A 23,028-nucleotide genomic window follows, 5' to 3' on the forward strand; every position below is an offset into this window, starting at 1 on the left:
TTTAATTTTTTGCAAGGCAATGGGGGTTAAGTGGCTTGCCGAAGGCCACACAGCTAGGTCATTATTAAGCGAACTTGACTCCAGGGCTGGTGCCACCTAGCCGCCCCCTTCCCACCTTTCTTTTTTTTTTAAGGTTTTTTTTTTTGCAAGGCAAATGGGGTTAAGTGGCTTGCCCAAGGCCACACAGCTAGGTCATTAAGTGTCTGAGACCGGATTTGAACCCAGGTACTCTTGACTCCAGGGCCGGTGCTCTATCCACTGTGCCCTTCCCACCTTTCTATCAATCAATTCCCGCACCAACAATAATTAGTCACCCTCCAAGGCCCTGGCCCTGACTCGTACTGGCTGATGGCCTGGGTCAAAGCTCGGTGGTGTTGCTAAGTCTGAGGGCTGAAGCCACGGAGGCGTCGCCTGGCACTCAGTCCGGCCCTCGGCTGGAGCTTTCCTATCGCTTCCCTGTGCCCGGGGCTCAGGGGAGGAGGGCGCAGCCGCCTGATCCATGCTCGCAGGTGAGCTGGATTCGGATCCCAACTGTGGAAGTCACTGCCCTTCTCTGTAAGCAGAAAACTGGAGGCGACCTTCCGGTTTTGGGAGCCCAGAATTTCGAGGCCTCAATTTCCTTGTCTGTAAAATGGGGACAAAGTCTTGCGCTCATTCCCTTATTGCGGAGGGTGCTTTTCACGGCCTTCACTGCCAGCTGCTATTATACATTTTTCTCTTCTCTTCTCGGAGGAGCGGGGGGTGACCCATCTCGGGCAAGGGCGCCTGAAGGAGCAGGCCTGGAGAGACGGGAACCAGGGGCTGCCAAGTGGCCAAGGAGGCAGAACACAGGAGGACGCCAGGAGCTGCAACCGCGGTGCGGCCTTGGGGGCGCCGGGTCGAGGGGTCGCCAGTTTCACAAAGTTGGCGCCGCGGACGGGGGAGCCTGAGGCCTCCGCGGCTGAGCCAGCCACGGCATCGGCTTTCCGCCCCCTCACTTCCGGTGGCCCTCCGGCACGCTGGAGCGCGTCAGTGGTTCTCTTCCGGTTCAACGCTCCCGTATTTCGTCCGCCCCGCCCCTCACCCGGTCCTTCTTCCTGTCGCTGAGATTTGTGGCGCTCTCGCGAGAACTCGCCCTCTTCCTAGGCCGGCGCTCAGCGAGGTGGGTGAGCCGCGTCCTGCTTCCCGGGCCTCGGGCTTCTCCCCCCGGCTCCTGCTTCCTTGAATGCCGCCCCAAAGTCGGCGTTAAAGCCGCGGGGCCGCCTGCTGGGATGGGGATACAACGGATTGCCCTGTCCGGGGCCGCCGATGGCCTCCCCGGGACGCGCTCCAGGCCGGGGCCCTGCCGCGGCGGGGTGGGGGTGCGGGGCGCGCCGGCTCGGAGCCGCGCGCCTGGGGCCCCGGCGTGGGGGGCGGGGAGCGGGGGCCCGAGCGCGCCGGGGCGCCGGGAGGGAGAGGGCCGCGCGTACGTCTCACAGCCGTGCTGTCCGGTGCTTCACAGGCGGTGCCATGTTCAGCTCCAGCGCCAAGATCGTCAAGCCCAATGGCGAGAAGCCGGACGAGTTCGAGTCGGGCATTTCGCAGGTGAGCTCGCGCGGGATCCCCGACGGGCATTCTCCGCCCCCTTGGGGCATTGGCCCCCGGGTACCGGCCCGGAAGACTCGCCTTCTTTACAGAGAAGCGGGGGGCAGCGGCTCGCCCAAGTTCCCCAAAGTGGTGGCAACGGGACAGGCTGGAGCAGGCCCTGTGTCTCCCAGCAGCTGGAACGGCTAATGAGCACTCACCGAATGGATTTAAAGTAGTGTGCTTCCCGCTGTGCTGATCACTGAGACGTAAGAGAAAGGAAAAAAGTCCGGATCGCACGAGTTAGAATTAGAAGCTAATGTCAGTTTGCAAGCATTGAAACTCCTATGTGCCCACCCAAGTCCCGCCACACAGACTGTCCGTGCCCTCAAGGCATTCCTAATAAAATGAGGGGCACAAAGTATAAACGACCACAGACCGACAAAAATGTGTACTGGAGGGACTAGCATTAATGGATAAAACTTCTGGCAGAATGTTTGATTTGAACTGAGACTTGAAGAAAAGGACCTAGCATGTTTAAAACTACTCATTTTATAAGGAAGGAAACTGAGGCCCATGGAAGGGAAGGAACTCCATTACGGGGTAGTTAGTAATCTGGAGTACTTGAGCCGCCTACTTCTGTCTCCAAACCCAGGGTTCAAGACACGTGGAGCTGATTTCAGTGGGGAGAGAAAGGGAAAGAAACCCTAACCCTTGCCCAAATTCTGCTTGTTCATAATAACTTTCTGGTGTTCTGGAAAGGGAGGAGAATTCTTGCAAATCTCTCACCTTGGAGCAGTGTTTAATAATTTCCTTTTTTTTTTTTTTAGGCTCTGTTGGAGTTGGAGATGAATTCTGATTTAAAGGCTAAATTAAGAGAGCTGAATATCACAGCAGCTAAGGTAGAGAAGCTCTTTAATTTTGGTCTTTGAGGACGTGTGATGACAGTGAATATATGCTTATAAGTTTGTCCCAAGGAGTAACTAGAGCTGTTTACTTCCCATTTAATCACTTACTTTATAACTCAGAAAAATTTTGTCATCATTTTCTTGAGATAGAATCATAAAGCCTATATATCAAAAAGTAGGATGAAAACCGGATTCTGAGAAATGAACGGTATGTGTTCGGAACTTAATGGTTTTGGCAAAAATATGTGGAATTTGTTTTAATGTGGAATTTGTTTTAATTATCTGTCTTGGACCTCAGAAAGCTTTTGGTTAGTTTTTCTAGGCATGCATGTGTTATTTTACTTCTATTTTTACATGAAAGTGTATTCTGAAAGAGGAGAGGGTTTGAGGCTCAATTAAAAGACACATTCTCCCCTCTTGCAATTTGTTTTTTTTCCATTCAGAAAGTATCACTGTCTTTCCCAATTACCCCCAATCTGGAAAATCTAGTAGTGATCTTGATTCCTTGGTTTCTCACCCCATATCCAACCTGTTGTCAAGTTCTGATTTATCTTTGTAAATACTGCCTTTCTCTCCTTTGACACTGCCAAGACCCTGCCAGATCTTCATCACCTTACACTTGGACTACAGAAGTAGCCTGCTGATTGATCTCCCTTTCAAAATTCTCCCCCCCCCCCCCCCCCCCCCAAATCTGTCCCATGTTTCACCATATCACTGTCCTGCTCAGTAAACTCCTGGGGCTTCCAGTAATCTTCAGGACCAAATACAAACTCTCATTTGTTGTCCTTAGAACTCTTCAGAACTTAGCATCCTACCCTTGTAGTCTGTAAAATATAGAATCAACAATTTTGCACCAAATTTAACTATAACTGATAGGATGTTGGGTGCATACCAAGTGATCTTTGACATGGTTGAAACAATTGGATTTGAAGATTTTTGGTTGAATCTACCAGATTTTGAAAGTTTGTCACATTAGTGGCAGAGAAAAGGTAGTATGAAAACTTGGAACATGTTGCCATAAAAATGAATATCGGGTGTTAGAAGTGAGTTTAAAATCATGGACTCTTACTAGGGAGCTTTGATCTTTGGGAAAGCAATATCTTTGTTTGAATAGTACTGGTTTCCTTTATGATTTTGTTTTTTTTTTTAAATGTATAAACTAAATGTAGAAAATTCCAGGAAAGGTTTAACAAAAGAATTAATCTTGTCTAGAGCAAACTGTTCGTTTTTCTAGATAAATTGGGAGTAAAATGTCTAATCACTGAACTTAATGCTGTTTTCCTGAACTAGAACTAATTCTACAATATGTGAAAAAGGTTGATGGATGGTATAGAGGGAATATGACTTGTAAACAAATAGAAATGAATCAAGGACCAGAAGTGATGTATTCTATTTCATTATAATCTACTTTGGTGTAAAATATAATATGAAAAAAAGAAAAATAAAAGATTGGGAAAACTATAGTAAATAGAACAGTATAAACAACTGAAAATAAATGACATTTATACAGCACTTTTTAAGATTTACAGAATATTTTGCACATTATACTATTTGATTCTCATGACAGTTCTTTTAGGTTAAGTATTGTGGTTAGTATCCCCATTTTTATTAGTGTGGAAAGGAGAGGTCAGAGCTCAGGTAACTTATTCATCACACAAATGGAAATCTGTCCTGGTTCTTTGTTATGTCAACTCATAAAAACTAAAGTCAATTTTCATTCATTCCACAATATCTTAGTTGGCAAAAATTAAAAACAGACTGCCCTTGAAAGAAGAAACATTGTTATTAAACTGAATAAAGAATTCGATTTTGTTAAATAATCAGATGCATATTAAAATAATTTTGAGGTAAATGATATGTCAGTCAAATTGAGTTTTCATTCATTGCTGGTAGAGTTGTAAACCAATAATATATTTTTTGGAAAAGATCTTATAGTATACAGCTAGACACCTAAGATCAGTTTAGTTTCAGTGTCTGGTACATCATAGGTAACTTGCTTATTAATAAGCATTAAAGGTATACCTTTAATGCTGGACCCTTTCTCTATTTAACAATAATGTTATGACAGTTTTTGAACAGATTTGTTTGTAATCTAAAAAAATCTAGAAGTCACCTAGATGTCTAGTGGCTAAATAAATTGTGCTGAATGATGTAATGCAGTTAAGATAGTTGTGAGCTACTTGAAAAATATGTAAAGACTTGATGAAATGATTGCAAGTGAAAAAATTGCCTGCTAGAACAGTATGTGCTAATTGACCCTATGTGAAAATAAAAAGGAGTGACAGTTAAGGGATAAAGAATAATTTTTGCCCACTTGAGTAAGTGGGAAAAAAAAAGTTATTTTTTAGATGAAATTGATTTGTTTAAATGTAAATAGTTGCAATGGAAGCTTGGTCGACTGTATTATAATAGTAAGTTTTTATTTGAAAGGTGGGAGATCATATATGGTGAACATATTTTACTCTGCATTGCTGGTTTTTAAATCAAAGTAGTGAGTTGATTAACTGCATGACTGGTTTTTTTCATTCCTAGGAAATTGAAGTTGGTGGTGGCAGAAAAGCTATCATCATTTTTGTTCCAGTTCCTCAGCTAAAATCTTTTCAAAAGATCCAAGTACGACTAGTTCGTGAATTGGAGAAAAAATTCAGTGGCAAACATGTGGTTTTTATTGCTCAGGTAAATACAGTCATGTCAGATCTTTAAAATTTTCTAGGGAAGTTGGTTTTTGAGGTGTGATAATTTAAAAATGGGGCCATTTAAGCATCACTCTGGATGAAGAAGGGAACATCATTTGCACATTTGTGTTATCTTTGAAGTAAAATATCTCAGAATTTCCAGATCTCCTTAAGAAATAGATATGGCATTGATTGCTTTATATTGGACAAGTTAGGAAAATAGGTTTTTTTTTTTTTGCAAGGCAGTGGGGTTAAGTGACTTGCCCAAGGTCACATAGTTAGGTAATTATTATGTGTCTGTGGCCAGATTTTAACTCGGGTCCTCCTGACTCCAGGGCCACTGTGCCACTTAGCTACCCCCAAAAGTTAGAAGTTCTTGAAGGTATTAATATACTATTTAGAATTCTAGGGCTAGTCTTTGAAAAGCACTGATCCCTGTAGATGGTGAAAAATGTTATTTTGAAAGGTGATTAAATATTTTTGTAGCTTTGGTTTTCTTTAACAGGTCACCCATAAGTATTGTTGGAGTAGTAAGGAAGTAGCAATGACTAGGTTTAATAATATTTAAAAGGCTATTTTTAAAAAGACAAAGCAAAGTAGTGTTCTTTATCTTAGATTAAAAAAATTGAAAGGTTAGCTGAAAGGATCCTATTTTGTATGAAACACAAATAGATATTCCAAGAATATGCAAAAAATGATCAGAATATTAGGGTCCTTGCCCTTAAAGAAAATAACATACAAATATGAAGTAAGTGAAGAAAACATTTATGAATTAGTCATATTTTTGGAACATTGGTTAAATTGTGGTGTAGTGTATAAAGCACCAGCCCTGGAGTCAGGAGTACCTGGGTTCAAATCCAGTCTCAGACACTTAATAATTACCTAGCTGTGTGGCCTTGGGCAAGCCACTTAACCCCCTTTGCCTTGCAAAAAACCTAAAAAAAAATTGAGTTGGGGGAGGGTAAAGAGGCAAAAATTTTTTGACTTAAATTTTTTAGTTCTCGCACATTCTTTTTTCTTAGCTATTTTCTGGTAGTTTTTTTTTGTAATTAGATGGGAAAGATGGTTTGTTTTATGTTAATATGAGAGGGGTTTTTTTGAGTGTAATTTCTGTCTTCACTGTGAAACTGCAAACCAAAGATGAAAATGGAGTTGCTCTGGATTTCTCTGGGATTTTTGAGTTTATTTGCCATTTTAAACTCAATGCATGTATAGTACCTGCACAATAAAAAAAAATAGGGATGAGGGCAAGCTTTTTGCCAATTTTAAAATAAACTTTGTGTGTTGAATAATGAAGAACCATAATCTTTGTTACAGAGGAGAATTCTTCCAAAGCCAACAAGAAAAAGCCGTACAAAAAATAAGCAAAAACGTCCCAGGAGGTAAGTATAATATATGAGTATATTAGAGTGAACTATAATCACACCAATACTGTATTTTAGAGTCCATAATTAGTTTTTCACTTGCTTAAAAATGTTTATGATCAATTTTAAAAGGCTTTTAAAATGTTCAGCTGGCATTACAGTAAATGATTCTCGGTTTAGATGTTTCTATGAAGATAACCCAGAGTCAGGAGACTTAAATTTGGGTCCCAGTTGGTATTAATTTCATGACCCTTGGAAAATGAGTCTTAATTAACAAAGGATTATACTATTTTTCTGTGTCACCTTACAGATTGTTGTTAGGAAAATACTTTGTAACCCCTAAAATGTTGTAGAAATCTGAGTTATAATCCTATTGCCTTTTGTTGGCTTTGTATATATTTGTTTTTAATATTTATGCTATTTTTTTGTCTTATAAGTACCATAAAACACACATAGTTTTTATATAGAAATAATGGAATGTGTTACAGCTAGTGAAACAGGTACCATTTAAATAAAAAGAAAAAAAGGCAAATTAGGACACAGGTAAACTTTGATTATTGACCCAAAAAGACATAGATGGAAAGGAGTGCTTAATTTGCATCATTTCAGAAAAACATTTTAGCAAGGTAGGGGCATCTTGTTACTCTACTATCCTATCCATCTTACTGGGATGAAAGTTAGAAGATTTTCTTCCCCCCCAATATATGAACTTTTCATAAAAGAAGTATACCATGTAATACAAATCTTTTTCCTATTTAGGCTAATTGAGGTATAAAAAGTGATGAGAATAGTGACTCAATGAGTCATGTGATTATAGAGAAGGGAATGAATATGGGGTATTAGAGGAAGCAGGATTGACAATTTTTTTGAATTCATAATGGAAGAAACCTAAAACATCTTAATACTTTTTTGTAGTAACTGGTTCCTTTGAATGGTGTTTTCAATAGGCACTAAAGTACTTAACTATATATTCCTATGGCTGTGGTAGATCCTGAGAATGGAAAGAACAGTTCCTTCTAAAAACTTCTAGGGCAAACCAATATATAGACATAAATAAAAACTTTTATGCAAAGTAAATACAGATGATTTGGCCAGAAGAGAAACACCCAAGAGATGAATGTCATGGTTTTGAAGGAAGCTAGGGTTTCTGAGGAGTAGACATAAAGAGAAGGAACACATTTCAAGCTTGGGAGACAGCCTGGGTAAAGTCAGGATGCCTGGAGATGGGGTGTGTGTGTGTGTGTATGTGTGTGTGTATGTATGATACAGTAAGAACGTGAATTTGGCTAGAATGTAAATTGAGTGAAGGTGAGGGGTACTATATATGTAATAAGCCTGGATAAGGAACAGTTTGCTTTAGTCTAAAAGTAATAGTTTAAGCACTGAGTAATGTGACCAGAACTTTGTATTTTGAGAATATCTCTTGAAGAGTGAAGGGTATATGGTGAGGAAAGAGAAACTTGAAGCCAACTAGGAGGCTACAGCAATAGTTGAAGTATAAAAAATGATGAGGATAAGTCATATGGTTAAAGAGAAAGGAATGGGTATGAAGTTATAGTGGAACTAGGATTGACAAAACTAGCAAAACTGATTGAAATTGTGAAGTGAGGAATCAGGTGACTGAGTTTGTGGAACTGGATGATGGGCAAGTTGGACTTACCAACAATAGAAATAGGGCAAATGAATGCTGCTTTCATTTGTTGAATTTTAAGATGCTTACTGGATATTGGATAAAATCTACTGGGTGTAGAATGTGTACGTTGATACAGAAGGTAGGGTTTATAATAAAGATAGAAAGAACTATTTCAAAACATATTTGCCTAAAGTTGATTACTGAGCCTGGTTCATTTTAGTGGGCAAATTCATGGTACACACTCTTGTTAACTGAGGTTAGCAAAAATACATAGTTGGATAGTAGAGGATTCCTTTTGAGTTACATTGGGTGTTTAATATAATTTGAGTTGAGTTTCAAGTGATGATTATTAAATTTTTTAAAAGGTTAATTCTGATAATGGTATATATAAAACATGGATTGGACAGTCAGGGCTAGAAGGTTAGTGAGAAATTTTTGTAAAATTTATATTTTGTAACATCCACATTTAACTTCTTTTTGGATGCCAGTCTTCAAACCAGGACTGCAGGTTAATCTGGATGATTGATTTTTAGCGCTTTTATTCTTTCTGTGGTTTGAAATTAGAAGTTGGTATCACTATTAGTTATCTAGTAGTATATAATTAGACATGCTGATTCGGAAATAACCAACATTCACATAAATATACAGACTGTAGGGATCATATTGGACAGGAGAAATGGAATTAAGTCATTGGAAGTCATCTAGTATAGGTTTTGTATTAGACAGTGAGTAGACTTGACAAGTAGGTTAGGACAATATGGGATACTGAATAACAGATTGAGGAGATAGGACTTAATTTGTAGGTAATGGGAAACTATTATAGTGTTTAAGTTTGGGAGCAGAATGTGCTTAGGAGGAATAGTGGGAGGAAGCAAAATGGGAAGGAGATACTAGAGGATAGAAGACAGTAATATTTGAACTGGAAGGCAATAAAAATCTGAATTTGGTTAAGGAAAGACATTGGTGACTGTTATGTGGAATGAATGAGAGGAATAAATGACAGATGTTAGGAGACGAATGTGATAACAGGTTTAGGAACTTTTTAAAGTTCATATTCCTAGGAACATAGATTTAGAACTCAAAGGAATCTTTTGAAGTCATCAAGGACACATGTCGTTGTTAATAGGTGAGGAAAGTAAGACCCAGAGAGGTTTTGCTGACTTGTCCAATCACACAGCTGGTATTCTTAACCAGTGTCCTTTGACTTTTTAATACATTAATATTGTTCTCTGCTATATGTGACAATTATTATCTGGCCGGGTCAACTGGGTTTGAAATGAAAGGACTTGGGTTCAAAACCTGCCTCTCATCCATGTGACTTTGGGCAAGTTACCAGACTTTTATGGGTCTCTGATTTGGGACTAACTGATCTGTTTATAGCTCTGTTTATGATCTTAGGTTAGATAGTATGGGGTCATGTCCAAGTGAACTGAATAGGAAGCCTAATTTGAATCCAATTTCCTAATTTGGATTTGTCTATGTAAGAGTACAGCATAGCCTTTTCTGACAGTTGTTCAGTTAGATACTGATATTCTTTGGAGAAGTCTGGAAAAATCCATCACTAGTTCAATATCCTATTAGATGGAATACAGTTTTATTGTTTATTGGTATGGCCTGATTTTTGTCAGTTAAGTTTTATAATCCACAGTTTTCTGTTTAAATGTCAGTGGGTTGTTAGACTGTGTGCTCTGAAGAAGTTAACGGGGTATGAAATACTTGGAACATGCCAAAGAATTTTTATAGGGTATTAAATGGGAAAGCCCTCATATTCACTAGCATGCATGATAACTATAAAACACATGAAGAAAAACTATCAAATGTACTTTATCAATTAAATCTTATGGACTTAATGGGTAAAAGCATTTTTCATCTAACTGCCTTGATAAGACTTAAAATCATATAATGACACATGAAGATGTAAAATACATACCAAATGCAAGAATATTATACTTTTTTATCAATTATAAATGTTGATTGATTTCATCTACTTGAAAAGTTGAGCTTGACATGTCGATTTTTAGTATTTGAATCACCTATAACTAAATTTCCCCAATGTGGTTACTCAATCCACCAATACAGATAATAACTTCATTTAATTTGCTGAAGTAAAAAAATTATTTTATGGCCATCCTGGTGATGAACCTCTCTAGATTTATCTAGAGTGGTCTGTCTCTGGGTTCATACTTAAAAGTATTTCCAGTTTAGTTTGATAAAGGTTATGTTTTATTGGTACAACCAAGTATATAATCCACTTTCTCTATAGGAGTGAAATTATTTTCTTACTATTGATTGCTCCATTGGAAAAACTACGGTTCATTTATTTATAGTATATGAAAGTATATATAGATGTCAGTTCACCAAAAGGCATAAGGAGTTCAATTGATTTTATAACTTGCCTTTTAGCCGAACTCTGACTGCTGTGCACGATGCAATCCTTGAAGACCTTGTCTTTCCAAGTGAAATTGTTGGCAAGAGAATCCGTGTGAAACTAGACGGCAGCCGACTCATAAAGGTCCATTTGGATAAAGCTCAGCAGAACAATGTGGAGCACAAGGTAATGGAGATCAGTACTATTTGTTAGATTAGTTTGATTTGATTTTCATCTGTTTTAAGATAGCATCATGTTTCCTTGGGCTTGAACTTAAGTCAAACTCCAAACTGGTTCAGCTGTTGACCACTTGATTTTCTCTAGATAAAAAATTGTCTTATTTTATGGTTGTGCTTTCATTTGTTGTAGTCTATTTTTATCTCCTCTGTTTCTCAGTAATTGTAGTGAGGTACTTTTTGAAAAGGGGTACTTTAAAGAAAAGATTGTTTTCATTGAAATAATGAACTTGAGATTGAAGTCTTTTTTTCTTTGGATCTTTGCTTGTATTTGTCACATGATTTTCAGACATGATTTTTAAGATGAAATCTTGGCTTTCTGAAAGTAAAGGTCAGTGTTTCTGAAAATTTTAAACCCAGTGGTAAAACCCTAAGAAAGTGATACTATTGGGGCAGCTAGGTGGCACAGTGGATAAAGCACTGGCCCTGGAGTCAGGAGTACCTGGGTTCAAATCTGATCTCAGATGCTTAATAATTACCTAGCTGTGTGGCCTTGGGCAAGCCACTTAACCCCATTTGCCTTGCAAAAACCTAAAAAAAGAAGTGATACTATATTGGCAGATATAATTAGTGTCTGGTCCATTTTGACAAGGGAAAGAATTAGGTGGAAGTGTTTTTAGCTTGATTTGCACCATACTTGACTGGTAATATCCATGGGTTATGGTTATAGGAAGCTATATTGTATTATAATGGAGTGTAGGTATTTCAAGTCAAGTTTGTCTTCAGTTGTTAAACTGTTCAGGAAATTGTTCTCTATATTCCTATTAACTTATGCATAACTTATTTTTATAAAAGTACTCTGTTAAGCTGTTGAAACAGGAATGAAAGCTGTCTTTTTTTTTCCTTACAGGTAGAAACATTTTCTGGCGTTTATAAGAAGCTGACAGGCAAAGATGTTAATTTTGAATTCCCAGAATTCCAGTTGTAAATGCAGAAATGATTAAATAAAGTCCATTGTTCATAACCTTGTCTCAATTCACAATTGTTTCTCCACAATTACACAAGCAACAGCACAGTTATCTATGTTAATAACCTCACATAGGTCACGAGACTATTCAAATTACAGAATGTGGTAATGATTGAAATTAAGTGTGATTTTCTACATAAGAATTTTAAGCAGAAAGGTGATCTCAGGTCAAATACCTTGAAATACTCATGCAAGAAAATTGGCAGTGTTTCTTTAGAGCACTGGTATCTATTGACAGGGGAATACAAATTAAGGATTTCAGGGGCACTTGAAGTTAAATTGCATGTATATTTAGTTGTCTGCATCATGATAAATGAAGAATATGTAATTTGAAGTGTATCTTAATCTTCAGTAGTATTAGTATCTTCAGATTAAAAGTCTTAGTCTAACATTTTTATAGTTAAAAACTACAATTTTAGATAGACAGATCTCTTAACCTTATGGAATAAAGTGACAAATTTTAGAATAAAGTATATCCTAAAATGTTATCTTGTGATCTTTGGAAAAAAAGTGGAGATGGCACTGTAGAGGTCATGGTCATATTTTTTAATTTTTCTTTTGTTAATCAGTTCATACCAGTCTTCAATGTTTCTCTGAATAACTACTGATTTTTCTTTTGCATTGTAATAGTTCATTACATTAATGAAAACATGTTCTTGTAAATATATTTTAGAAATAATTATTTTAACTATTTAATATTTACATATACATATATAAATACAAACATATGCCATGAAAATGAAGGGAATGAAATTTCTATGTCTTTGAATATGCATTTCAAACTAGAAGTTCTTAGTCAAGGTAGAACTAGCCATGCCACTAATTGATCTATTTAGCTGTGGTGCTATATTTTGTAAGGGTATCACCAAGCTTTCCTAATTACCAGTCATTACAATCTTCCATAATCCTTTTAATTCATCAAGTTGAGATATTTTCAAAAGCTATTGATGCCTTATTTTTGATAACTTGCAAACCCAGCAAATGATCTTTGTTATGAAGAAATGAAAACTTGACTAACCACATTGTTGTAATAATATAGCTAACCCCCAAGGCACCCCCCCCCGAGGAGGTTTCTTTTTTCCCTCCTTTAGAGCCAAGTTCAGGTTTTAGGAAAGGTCAAAATATGCCTACCAGGAAAATGATATAAAGAAAAACCCCAAGAGGGGTCATGAGAAGTCAGACTAATATAATTTTTATGGATTTTTTTTTAGGTTTTTGCAAGGCAAATGGGGCTAAGTGCCTTGCCCAAGCCCACACAGGTAATTATTTGTTAAGTGTCTGAAACTGGATTTGAACCCAGGTACTTCTGACTCCAGGACCAGTTCTTTTATCCACTGCGCCACCTAGCCTCCCCATATCAGGGCATTTTAAAGGTGATTGTCATGAATTCTCTTAAGAGGACCATGACATCAGGGAGGTGATGCCATGACAAGCACATTAACTGAATTTGAGGAGGTGCTGTGCTAAGTGACCAGCCTGCTGTTCACCAGAGCTATCTGGATCCAGTCCCCAGACAAAAGCTTAAATGAATGATCCCTTCCTAAGTCTCTTGTGCCTTGTTTCACCTTGACTCTTGCAGTCATTTTCTGTTCTAACATTCTATCTCTTGGTTCTTTGCATTCTCTAGAATGTTCTCAGTCATTTCCATTATCCTGTTTAAGATTCTGCTCAAGCTTCACCTGCTACATGAAGTCCTTTGTGATCTCTCCTGGCTACTATAGATAGATAAATATAGGCGTGCCTGGGAGATTTTGTATGTTCTAAAACTACCACAATAAAGCCAGTATCACAATAAACTGAACCACATTAATTTTTATTTTTCCAATGCATGCTAAAATGTTTATGCTGTACTGTTGACCATTAAGCTTTCAATAATAATGTTACTGTCCTTTCCCATATTTAAGAATACTTTATTCCTAAAATACTGATCATCTGAGCCTTCAATGAGTCCTAATCTTAGTACCGGTGAAGAGTTTTTTCTTGATGTTGATGGCTGCTGGCTGATCAGGATGGTGATTGCTGATGGTTGGGGTTCTGTGGCAATTTCTTTAAACAATGAAGTTTGGGGGCGGCTAGGTGGTGAGGTGTATAGAGAACCAGCCCTGGAGTCAGGAGTACCTGAGTTCAAATCCAACCTCAGACTTAATAATTACCTATCTGTGTGGCCTTGGGCAAGCCACTTAATCCCATTGCCTTGCAAAAACCTGAAAAAAAATGAAAACAAAACAATGAAGTTTGCTGCTAGATAAGTAGGACATTGGGAATACAAAAAAATACTCAGTATCTTCAATAATGATTCTCATAGAGGAAGGTCACATAAAAAGGAAAGAGGTAGGAAGGCTGGAAGAAGGATATGGAAAAGTAGTTCCAGGAGCTTTAGCCTAACGGGTTTGAAGTGAGAGTGGTTGACATGGAAATTCCTGAGACAATCTCATCAATTGGCAGAGGGGGCTGCCAATGTTGGGGCATTTTCAACCCCAAAAGACCATGGGTTGGATGTGGAATAGTCTCAGGAATCCTAGATTGAACTAGGTTTGATGTGGGCATGGTTGGTCTGGGCATTTCCTGCTTAGTGCCTTCCTTGACTTCTATTTTACCTTACATTTATTTTAAAATTTAAAGTTTAATTTTTTCAGTTAACTGACATCTATTTTCTCCTCCCACTGGGGAAAAAAAAAGAAAAACTTAATTTTTGTAAAGAATGCATATTGGGGACAGCTAGGTGGCGCAGTGGATAGAGCCACTGGCCCTAGAATCAGGAGGAACTGAGATCAAATTTGGCCTCAGACAATTAAAAGAATGTGCATATTCAAACAGAACAAATTCCTACATTGGAATATATATCAAAAGAAAATGTCTTGATCTGTTCCCCAATTTTCATGACATAAGAAACCATATATAGTACACTTAAGTGGAAAAACAAAATATATAAAACAAAAGAAGTCTAAATAAATTCAATACTTTGAAAAGATGTTAGAAAATGCTTTCATCAGATAAGAATGGATCCCTGTGTCTGGACTGTGAACAGCAATATGACAATAAACAGCATTGACATTTATTGGTCCCCAACATGCAAGAACACATGTTAATCTAAGTGGTTCCTTTCTCTCTCTGTGCCCCCTCCCCATGATTGCTTTCTTTTTCTTATAAAAAGTAGCTTAATCCATTCTAATTCTTAGTCACACAAAATTTGGTTTTAATAGACCTGATGAAGCATCACAAAGCTCGATAGTTACTAAATATTACTCTATCATTTCAGCACCTTGCATAGTTAAAATGCATACAATTAGACATTTAAAATAAAAATCAGACTATTGGCATTTATTGAAATTTGTAACTGGTATAACACAGCCTCAGTACAATTCAAGTAGAGACATTTCAATTACCAGAGATGTGCCTGGTTACTAAGGAGTGGATTAATACAACATGAATTCTTTTTTTAAAATGCTTTTAGCCTAGATGAATTGTTCTCACTGTAATCAATAGTGGCATACAACAATGGGTGAGTGATTATAATGAAGTTTAGTCTGAATGCTTCTTTGGCAATTACGTTTTTACTCAAAATTCTATATGGGTAAAATCAAGTTCATGCTCTGTAATAATATATTTAAATGAGACTGTCATTTCACTTAGTATACTGTTTATTGCCTGCACCTAAAAATTGCCTAACCATCTCTTTTAAAATGGAACCAATCACGACTTATTCAAGTTTTAATCATTATTTGACAGAACACAGCATGCTTCATAAACAAGGTAATCATTTTGTTAATTTGCTTCACAATCATGTCCTTGTTTGGGGTTGTGTGAACTTGAAGTACCTGAGAAGTCCAAATGAGGGATTTAAGAGGTAATACTGCTTTGTGGATTTCACTATCTGCTAAATGTCTTATTCTTTAAAAAATTAAAAGGTCTATATGCAAGTACAGTAGTTACCTACTCTCTTATCATGATGAGACTCTATATCACTTGATACACTTGAATATCGGTAACCTCATACTGTAATCTTTCTTCCATTTTCTCCTCTCTTAACCTGTCTTCCATTCAGCTACCCCAAAATCTTACAGCACAGATCTGCCCTTGCCACTCCCTTACTTAAGTTTCAGAGAGTCCCTGAACTTCTAAACTCAAGCCATTCACAGTTCATTGTTCTTTTGCAGTGCTTGCTCTGGATATATGTATTAATAACTTAAATGGATTGTTCATCTTCATGTCAAAATTTGGACAATAGGCATTCTTCATTGGTTTGTATGGGTGGTTAAAAGATCTCTTTTGAGCAGTCATGGATCTCATCGAGAAATTCTTGTGGAATTCTACAGCTGGATGGAACTGGGACCATCTCTTCAGCAAATGAGAGTATCTGGAAGACTCCATCATCTATAGGGAATCTTATAGGGCATTCTATATGACAGTATTAAATACTTTGAGCATACATCTTTTTATCTTATGCCTCACTACTAATCTCAGGATCATTGACATAGTTTTCCTGTGTTTGTATCTATGGGGGAATTTTATATGATCCTAACAAATCAATAAAATAATTTGCTAGAAGGTGTCACCTTAAATACATCTTTCTCATGCTTTTCAAGTTTTTTTGGTCACTATAGAGCATTGGTGATAGAGTCTGGAGGGCCTGAGTTCAAATGTGACCTCAGACAATTTACTAGCCGTGTGATCTTGGGCAAAGGCACTTAACCCCGATTGCTTCTCCAGTCATTCTGGCCACTGGACCCAGATGACTCCAGAGGAGAAAGCAAGGAGAAAGAGCCTGTAGCACCTCTTCACTCAAATCCAATTCACATGCTTGTGATGCCATCATCTCCTTCATGTCATGATTTTCTTGGAGAAAGAAGGATATCATCATCATTTTTAGTTTTTAATTGACATTTTTATTTTTATATCACCAAATTTCCCCCTATATATTCTCTTCCTCATGGAGAATCGAATTACAAAGAACAAAATGGAAAGAAAGCAATTCAACAAAACTAACTACAATGAAAAAAGTCTGATATCATATAGAATGTTCCACACCCATAGTCCTCCCCGCCCCCCGCAAAGATAGAATCATTTGCTCATTATAATTGTGTTGGATTTTATTTGAATTGTTTTGTGCTGTTCTTAGTAATAGTAACTAACACACATAATGGTACTAACTGCCAAGAATCATGCTAACTAAACCCTTTACAATTATTACCTCATTTGAACCTCACAACAATTCTATGAGGTAGGTACCATTTATTATTCTTTCTACTGAAATTGTTGTAGACATCATGAATGTTGCTTTCCTGGTTCTGCTTACTTCAGTTCATTCTAAAGATTTTTTTTTTTAATGCATGATATTGATTTTATTTAGGCAACAAAGGGTATTGGGAACATATTCCAGAATTATAAAATTTTGGATTGATTTAGAGTCTGAAAAAGGAGTACATCCAGTGGAATTATATAAAAGAAAAGGTGAACTAAATCCCCTGTCAATGTCTTTAATTTTTGTGAAAAGAGCACTAGACCTGAAAATGGAAGATGGCTAGAGTCTGAGCTTTTAGTTGTATCCCTTAGATAAGTCTCAGTTTCTCCAAATACAAAGTGAGAATAATGAATTCACTGCTCGCCTATTGCAAAGAAAGGTTTTTGTCACCCTTAAAGCAGGGGCCAAGAATCTCTGGGCCTGCAGTAGATAGATATGGGTGTGGCATTGCCAAGTCAACCATATATGGCACTCAAAATTCAATAAATCTAGCAGCTTTTTAGGGGTGAATTAATTAAATTTCTGACTAAACACAGCTGGTGAATGATGTTATAAACATCCAAATGGCCCTTGGCAGAAAAAAAAAGACAACCTCTGCCTTAAAGTGTTAAGTAAATGTGTGAATTATTATTGTTACTGTAAAAGATGATAATCTTCTTACCTGGAAAGAGTAAGGTAAACAATAGATGGCTATATTTTCCAACAAATGAAGTGTCTAAGAGTTACATGCATATGACTGTGAATGTGAAAATTCCCACAGAGTGACAAACTCAGTGTGTGAATCTGGCTCTTGGTACCCAAATTTTTCATTTATCTCTGTACAGAGTAAATAATAGCTGGGAAATATTCCAGGTTTTAGACTGACCTCACTGAAAAAGGCCAAAATATTAAATTGAGCACATCAGAGGTCATGAGGAAAAAGGCAATTCCAAATGTTAACTGTGACAATGCCATTGATGTTTTCAGCTATAGACCTTAGGAAGTAAAGAGACAGGGAAAGACAAAGATGAATGTAAGTGGACTTTTTCATTTGTTGAATGTAACTGGTAACTTTTCCAAATGACCTAAATATATCTCCTAAGCTAAAATGGAAACTTCCATTAAAACTGATAAAATACTAGGCAATATATACCATTTCTTATAAGTGAACCTCTGTTTTTGTAAGTAGAGTTTATTTTTGGGTTAAAGAAGCACTTTGTGGGTTGAGTCCTTAGGACAAACAAGACTAGATAGAAAAATAAAAACCATGACTCTTAAGAGAAAGGAACAGAAATAGAAGGAAAAGAATAGTGGAAGAGACAATTTAGTTCAACCCCTTCATCTTGTCCAAGTCAGACTTAAAAAGTGACACAGACAAAAGTAGAACCTTATTCTCTGATTCCATGTTTGTCTCATGACACCTTTCTTCTTAAAAACAGGAAGTTCCTTGGTAATCCAGAGTGGTATATAGAGATATAAAAATGACATTGTATTCTAGGCAAGGTGCATTGGACCATTCACCTTAGGTATAAGTAATGTTTGATTTGAGATGTAATTTGTGGAGAATAGAAATATTTACTTTACATAAAGCATTTCTTTTCTCAACAAAATGGTACCTAGATTGCTGCCTGACTTTTCATATACGCTTTTTTGGGGAAAATGTTATACTGAACAAAGGCATTCTATTTTGTCTAGAGAGGCATAACTTATCAGCTGGTAAACACCAAAAATATTTATCTAATTAATCCATTATTTCCCTTTGTCATCCTGGTAGAATAAAGAACTAAAAGAGTAGGTCCAACAATCTTCCTGTAATCCACTCTTGAAATTGAAGTCATCTTAATTTCTCTCTGTTCCCTGCTTCCTAAAAACCCAACCAGTCACCAAGTCCTTATGATTTTTTTTCTCCAGAATCTCACATTAATCTTTTACATTCGGCACTGCTATCATGATAGGAGACATGTTTCTTTAAATCTGTAGATAAATATAGAAAAGTTGTCATTCTACATTCTGCAATGTGTCATCCTGCTTTGCAAATTTTATTGTGCTATATAAATGATAGTTATCATTACTTCCCCATTCTATGTCTTGCATGAGGTATGTGCTTAATAGATTTTGTTCAATCAACAAACATTTATTAAGTACCTACTATGTGAAGAATGGCAAGAATGTCAATTTGGCATGACAGTAGTGTGCCTAGAGGGAAGTGATGTGAAATAAGACAGGAAAAGTAGGAAGATGCCAGGTTATAAAAAGCTTTAAATGGCAAAAGGAGAATTTATATTTGAGGTGTCATCCTCAATTTTTCACTTTCTTTTACCCTCCTTTTCCTATATCCAATCAGTTTTTTATTGTTGTGACATTCTCCTAAACTTTTCCCTTTTATCCTCTAACACTGTTCTAACTCTGGTGTAGGCCCTCATCTCATACCTGGATGACTGTATTGGTTGATCTTCCTGCCTTAAATCTCTCCCTACTACTCAGTTATTTAAATGATTTTCCTAAAGCACAAGTCTAGCCTTGTCACCACTTTCTCCTTCTTCCCCTATTCAACATGCTCCAGTGGTTACTATTACCATCAAGATCAAGAAGAAAATCCTTGGCTTGACCCCCCCACTTCTTTTTTAATTAAAATTTATTTATTTTTATTTTTTGTACAAATGATTTTTTTATACATTACTAAAATATTCTTGTTTAAAGCCCTTTAAAATCTGGCAACTCTCGACCGTTCCAGGCTTTTTATATCTTACTCCCCTAAAAATGTGCTCAGGTCCAGAGACACTGGTCTCAATGTACTTTATCACCCAAATTTGAATGCTTTCACTGGTTTATCTTTTCTCTATCAAGTTGCTACAAATTTTTTGCATAAGATCTTCCTCACTAGACTCAGAGCTCCTTGAGAGCTGGGACCATTTTTTTTTTGTCTTTCTTTGAATCTTTAGCACATAGTGGATGCTTAATTAAAAAGCTACTGGATTGACCTTAGAAATCGTACCATTGAGTAAAATTGGTTGCTGAATATCTTCCTATATAAATTATAATCTCCCTGCCCTTAATTTATTTCAAAACCTTTAGAAACTTAGTTTCCTCTGTGTAAGATGAAAGGAATGTTCTATATTGATGACCCTGAGATCCCTTCCTGAAATAAAATTCTCTGATTTTAGTTTTACACCCTAGATCTCTGGGCTCCCAATTCAGCGGCAAAATGGAATAATAGAAACAACACTGGGTTTTTGGAGTCAAAACACCTGATTTCAGGTTCTTGACCACTGACCAGTGGGAAGTCTTGGGTGGCAACAGGCAATAGCAGGACACCAGATGGAGGGGTTGAGAGTCTCGAAGACAAACTTCACATGTCCTACTCTCTTTCCCCCCCCCCCACTTTGTCCAATACAGGGATTTTTTTGTGTGTCTTGTACTTAATTGGAGCCAACCATCAAGAATCAATTATTAGATTTTAAGTTTGAGAATTTACACCTCAAAAATGGGCAAATGCTACAAAACCCAGGACTCAAATTAATTTTCTTGATCATCTAGTCTTAAAGTGGTAGAAAAAAGTGTTTAAAAAGCAGATTAAATCTAAAAGTGTATTGTGGATACTTATTTCTTTGCCTCTTTGAAACACCCCAGATGCAGTGTTCCACATTTGTGAACCACCTCTGCAAAGAAATGGGGGAAGTGTTTTCTCATAACTCTTTTAGGGGCTAAGCTTGTTCTAATTTTGCAGTATTTCTTTTCAATTGTTTTGTAGTTGTTCTTTCCATTGTTAGTACACTGATGTAGAAACTGTACACGTTTTCTTGGTTCTCCCTACTTTACTTTTCATGAGCTCACATTCATACATAGTTGCTTGCATGTTTTCTCCCCCATTAAGCTGGTTTTCTTTTTTTTGCCTTTGGATCCGTCCCACTGTGCTTAGAATGTTTTCTTGTAGAGGGGTGGCTAGGTGGTGTAGTGGATAAAGCACTGGCCCTGGAGTCAGGAGTACCTGGGTTCAAATCCTGTCTCAGACAATAGTTACCTAGCTGTGTGGCCTTGGAAAACTTAAAAAAAATGTTTTCCTATACTAGATAGTTTGTAAATGCTCATTGACTTACAGAGAATGCTTTTCCTGGTTCTTTACATTTATTATATTCTTTGTTTTTTATACTAAAGTAATAGTCCGATACATTCATGTACCAGAATTTGAACATCACTTTGTTCAATTCTGTTACCACAAAAAGTGTGACTATAAATGTGATATAAACAATACTCTTTTTTTCTTTCTAGAAGTTTTAAGCCTATTAGTAGAACTAGACATTCTGTCAGCTTACTATACCTACTAGTCACTTAGTCTCCTGGAACCTCAGTTTCATTAATTGTAAAAATGAAGAGTTCATCCCTAGATGTCACTCAGCTCTCTTGATCTATGATCTTCTGAAATGCTGGAATGTCTTTGTGATCACAGTTCCTGCTAAAGGGTTAAAGAAGGGATTCTCCACCAGGGCCCTCTACATGCTGTAATGAGAACCCTGACATCATGTTTTCAACTTTCCCACACTTTTTCCTCCTAATTATTATCCGGGCCGGACAGCTGATCTATTTCAAACAGGAAGTTGTTTACAGATAACACTCGCAACCCATCTGCCTGGCTTTCTGAACTGTCTGCAAGCAGAAGGCACCAGTGCTCCCAATTTAAGACCGCCAGGCTTCTGTAAACAGCAGCGATGAGGTTCCCTGGGGCAGTGTCCCCGCAGGCAGGCAATGCTCAGGAGGCCCCCTTCTTCACCCAGAGAGTCTAAGGTAGGAAAGACTAAAACTTTATACTTTTTGTACTTAAAAGGAATAAGCCACCCAAACCAACTTTTCAAACGTTAATGAGACACTGAGAATAGTAATCCAAATCTAAATAGTGGCAGGGAGGAGGAGCTATGGCTGGATAGGAGATAGAACAGATAAAAAGAGAAAACAGAAGTCTTTTTCAACTCTAGCATAAGAACTAATTTCTCAAAAAAACTAAGAGATGTTTCCTGGGACTTTCAATGAACTTGAGATAGGTACCTTGATGGGCCTTCAGAATATCCTTGGGGAAAAGACAATAGCAATCACAACCCACATTTTAAAAAAACAATAATGTTTACTTTTTTAATTGGTTAGAAGGAATGACTGACTGGTTCATTTTGAAATGTCTCTACCAAAGTGAAGAAAGTATTGTTCTAAGAACAGAACTTTGTATGTGAGAATAGTAGAGCAGAGAGGGAGCTTAGAAATATCTAATAATAATAACTTACGGTCCTTTAAGGATTACAAGATACTTTATATGCTTTATCTCATTTAAGTCTCACAATATCTATTTATTCATCTTTTAGAAATGAATAATCTCATGGAGATTCAGAGATAAAGTGATTTGCCTTCATTTTACAGATTAGGAAACTGAGACCCTGAGAGGGAAGTGATCTGCCCAAAGTCACAGAAAGTACTGTCTTTAGGACTTGGCTGAAAATTTCTGATTTTTTAAATATATATATATATATATATATATATATATATATATATATATATATATATGTTTATGTGTATATACATACGCATATTTTGTATGTGAATATATTTATATATCCTAATATGTCTATAATATCTTAACATAGGTATATAACCCAATTTGATTTGCTCATTGAAAGTCAAATGAGACTGACAAAATAATACCTAGTAAATAATCAGTATTTTTGAAAAATAGTTGAGAGGTCTATATGATTTAATGAAGGGAGTATTGGATAAGGAGTCAGTCATTTGGATTCTTTGTAATCTTGACTCTATACTTGTCTGATTCTAATAATCTTCATTTGTGAAATGAGAGGATTGGACTAGAATGATCATCAAGATCCCTTCTAGCATTAGTATCCCTTCCAGTACTAATGTTCTATGACTGTAGCTACAGAAATGCAAATTGTGGTGGAAAGATGAGTTACAGGGTGTCAAGAGGAAAGGAAGGGGACTTTATTCTCCCCAATGGGATTATTTTATACAGTCCCTAAAGCTGGAATGAGGGGAGGAAAAATCATCCTTTCCTAATTTCATGCTGAAGTAGAGCTATGCTCAGATAAAATATAATGGGGGAAGGACGATGTCATTGAA

General features: G+C 37.1%; 2 protein-coding genes across 2 annotated transcripts in view; both read left to right on the forward strand.

The window, feature by feature from the left end:
* Window positions 1-1,069: 1,069 nt before the first annotated feature.
* Window positions 1,070-11,690, forward strand: RPS7 (ribosomal protein S7). The gene is made up of 7 exons (XM_074209586.1): window positions 1,070-1,141; window positions 1,481-1,563; window positions 2,373-2,444; window positions 4,983-5,126; window positions 6,443-6,507; window positions 10,526-10,676; window positions 11,577-11,690. The coding sequence occupies exons 2-7, from the start codon at window positions 1,489-1,491 to the stop codon at window positions 11,652-11,654; spliced, it is 585 nt and encodes a 194-aa protein (XP_074065687.1). The 5' UTR covers window positions 1,070-1,141; window positions 1,481-1,488; the 3' UTR covers window positions 11,655-11,690.
* Window positions 11,691-21,500: 9,810 nt separating this feature from the next.
* Window positions 21,501-23,028, forward strand: part of COLEC11 (collectin subfamily member 11) — a 92,067-nt gene continuing 90,539 nt past the window's right edge. Inside the window, exon 1 of the mRNA XM_074209596.1 lies at window positions 21,501-21,696. The gene's annotated coding sequence lies outside the window, so the exon portion shown is untranslated. The remainder of the gene's footprint in view (window positions 21,697-23,028) is intronic.

This window comes from Macrotis lagotis, chromosome 1 (genome assembly GCF_037893015.1).
Source record: "Macrotis lagotis isolate mMagLag1 chromosome 1, bilby.v1.9.chrom.fasta, whole genome shotgun sequence".
NCBI classification, from domain to species: Eukaryota; Metazoa; Chordata; class Mammalia; order Peramelemorphia; family Peramelidae; genus Macrotis; species Macrotis lagotis.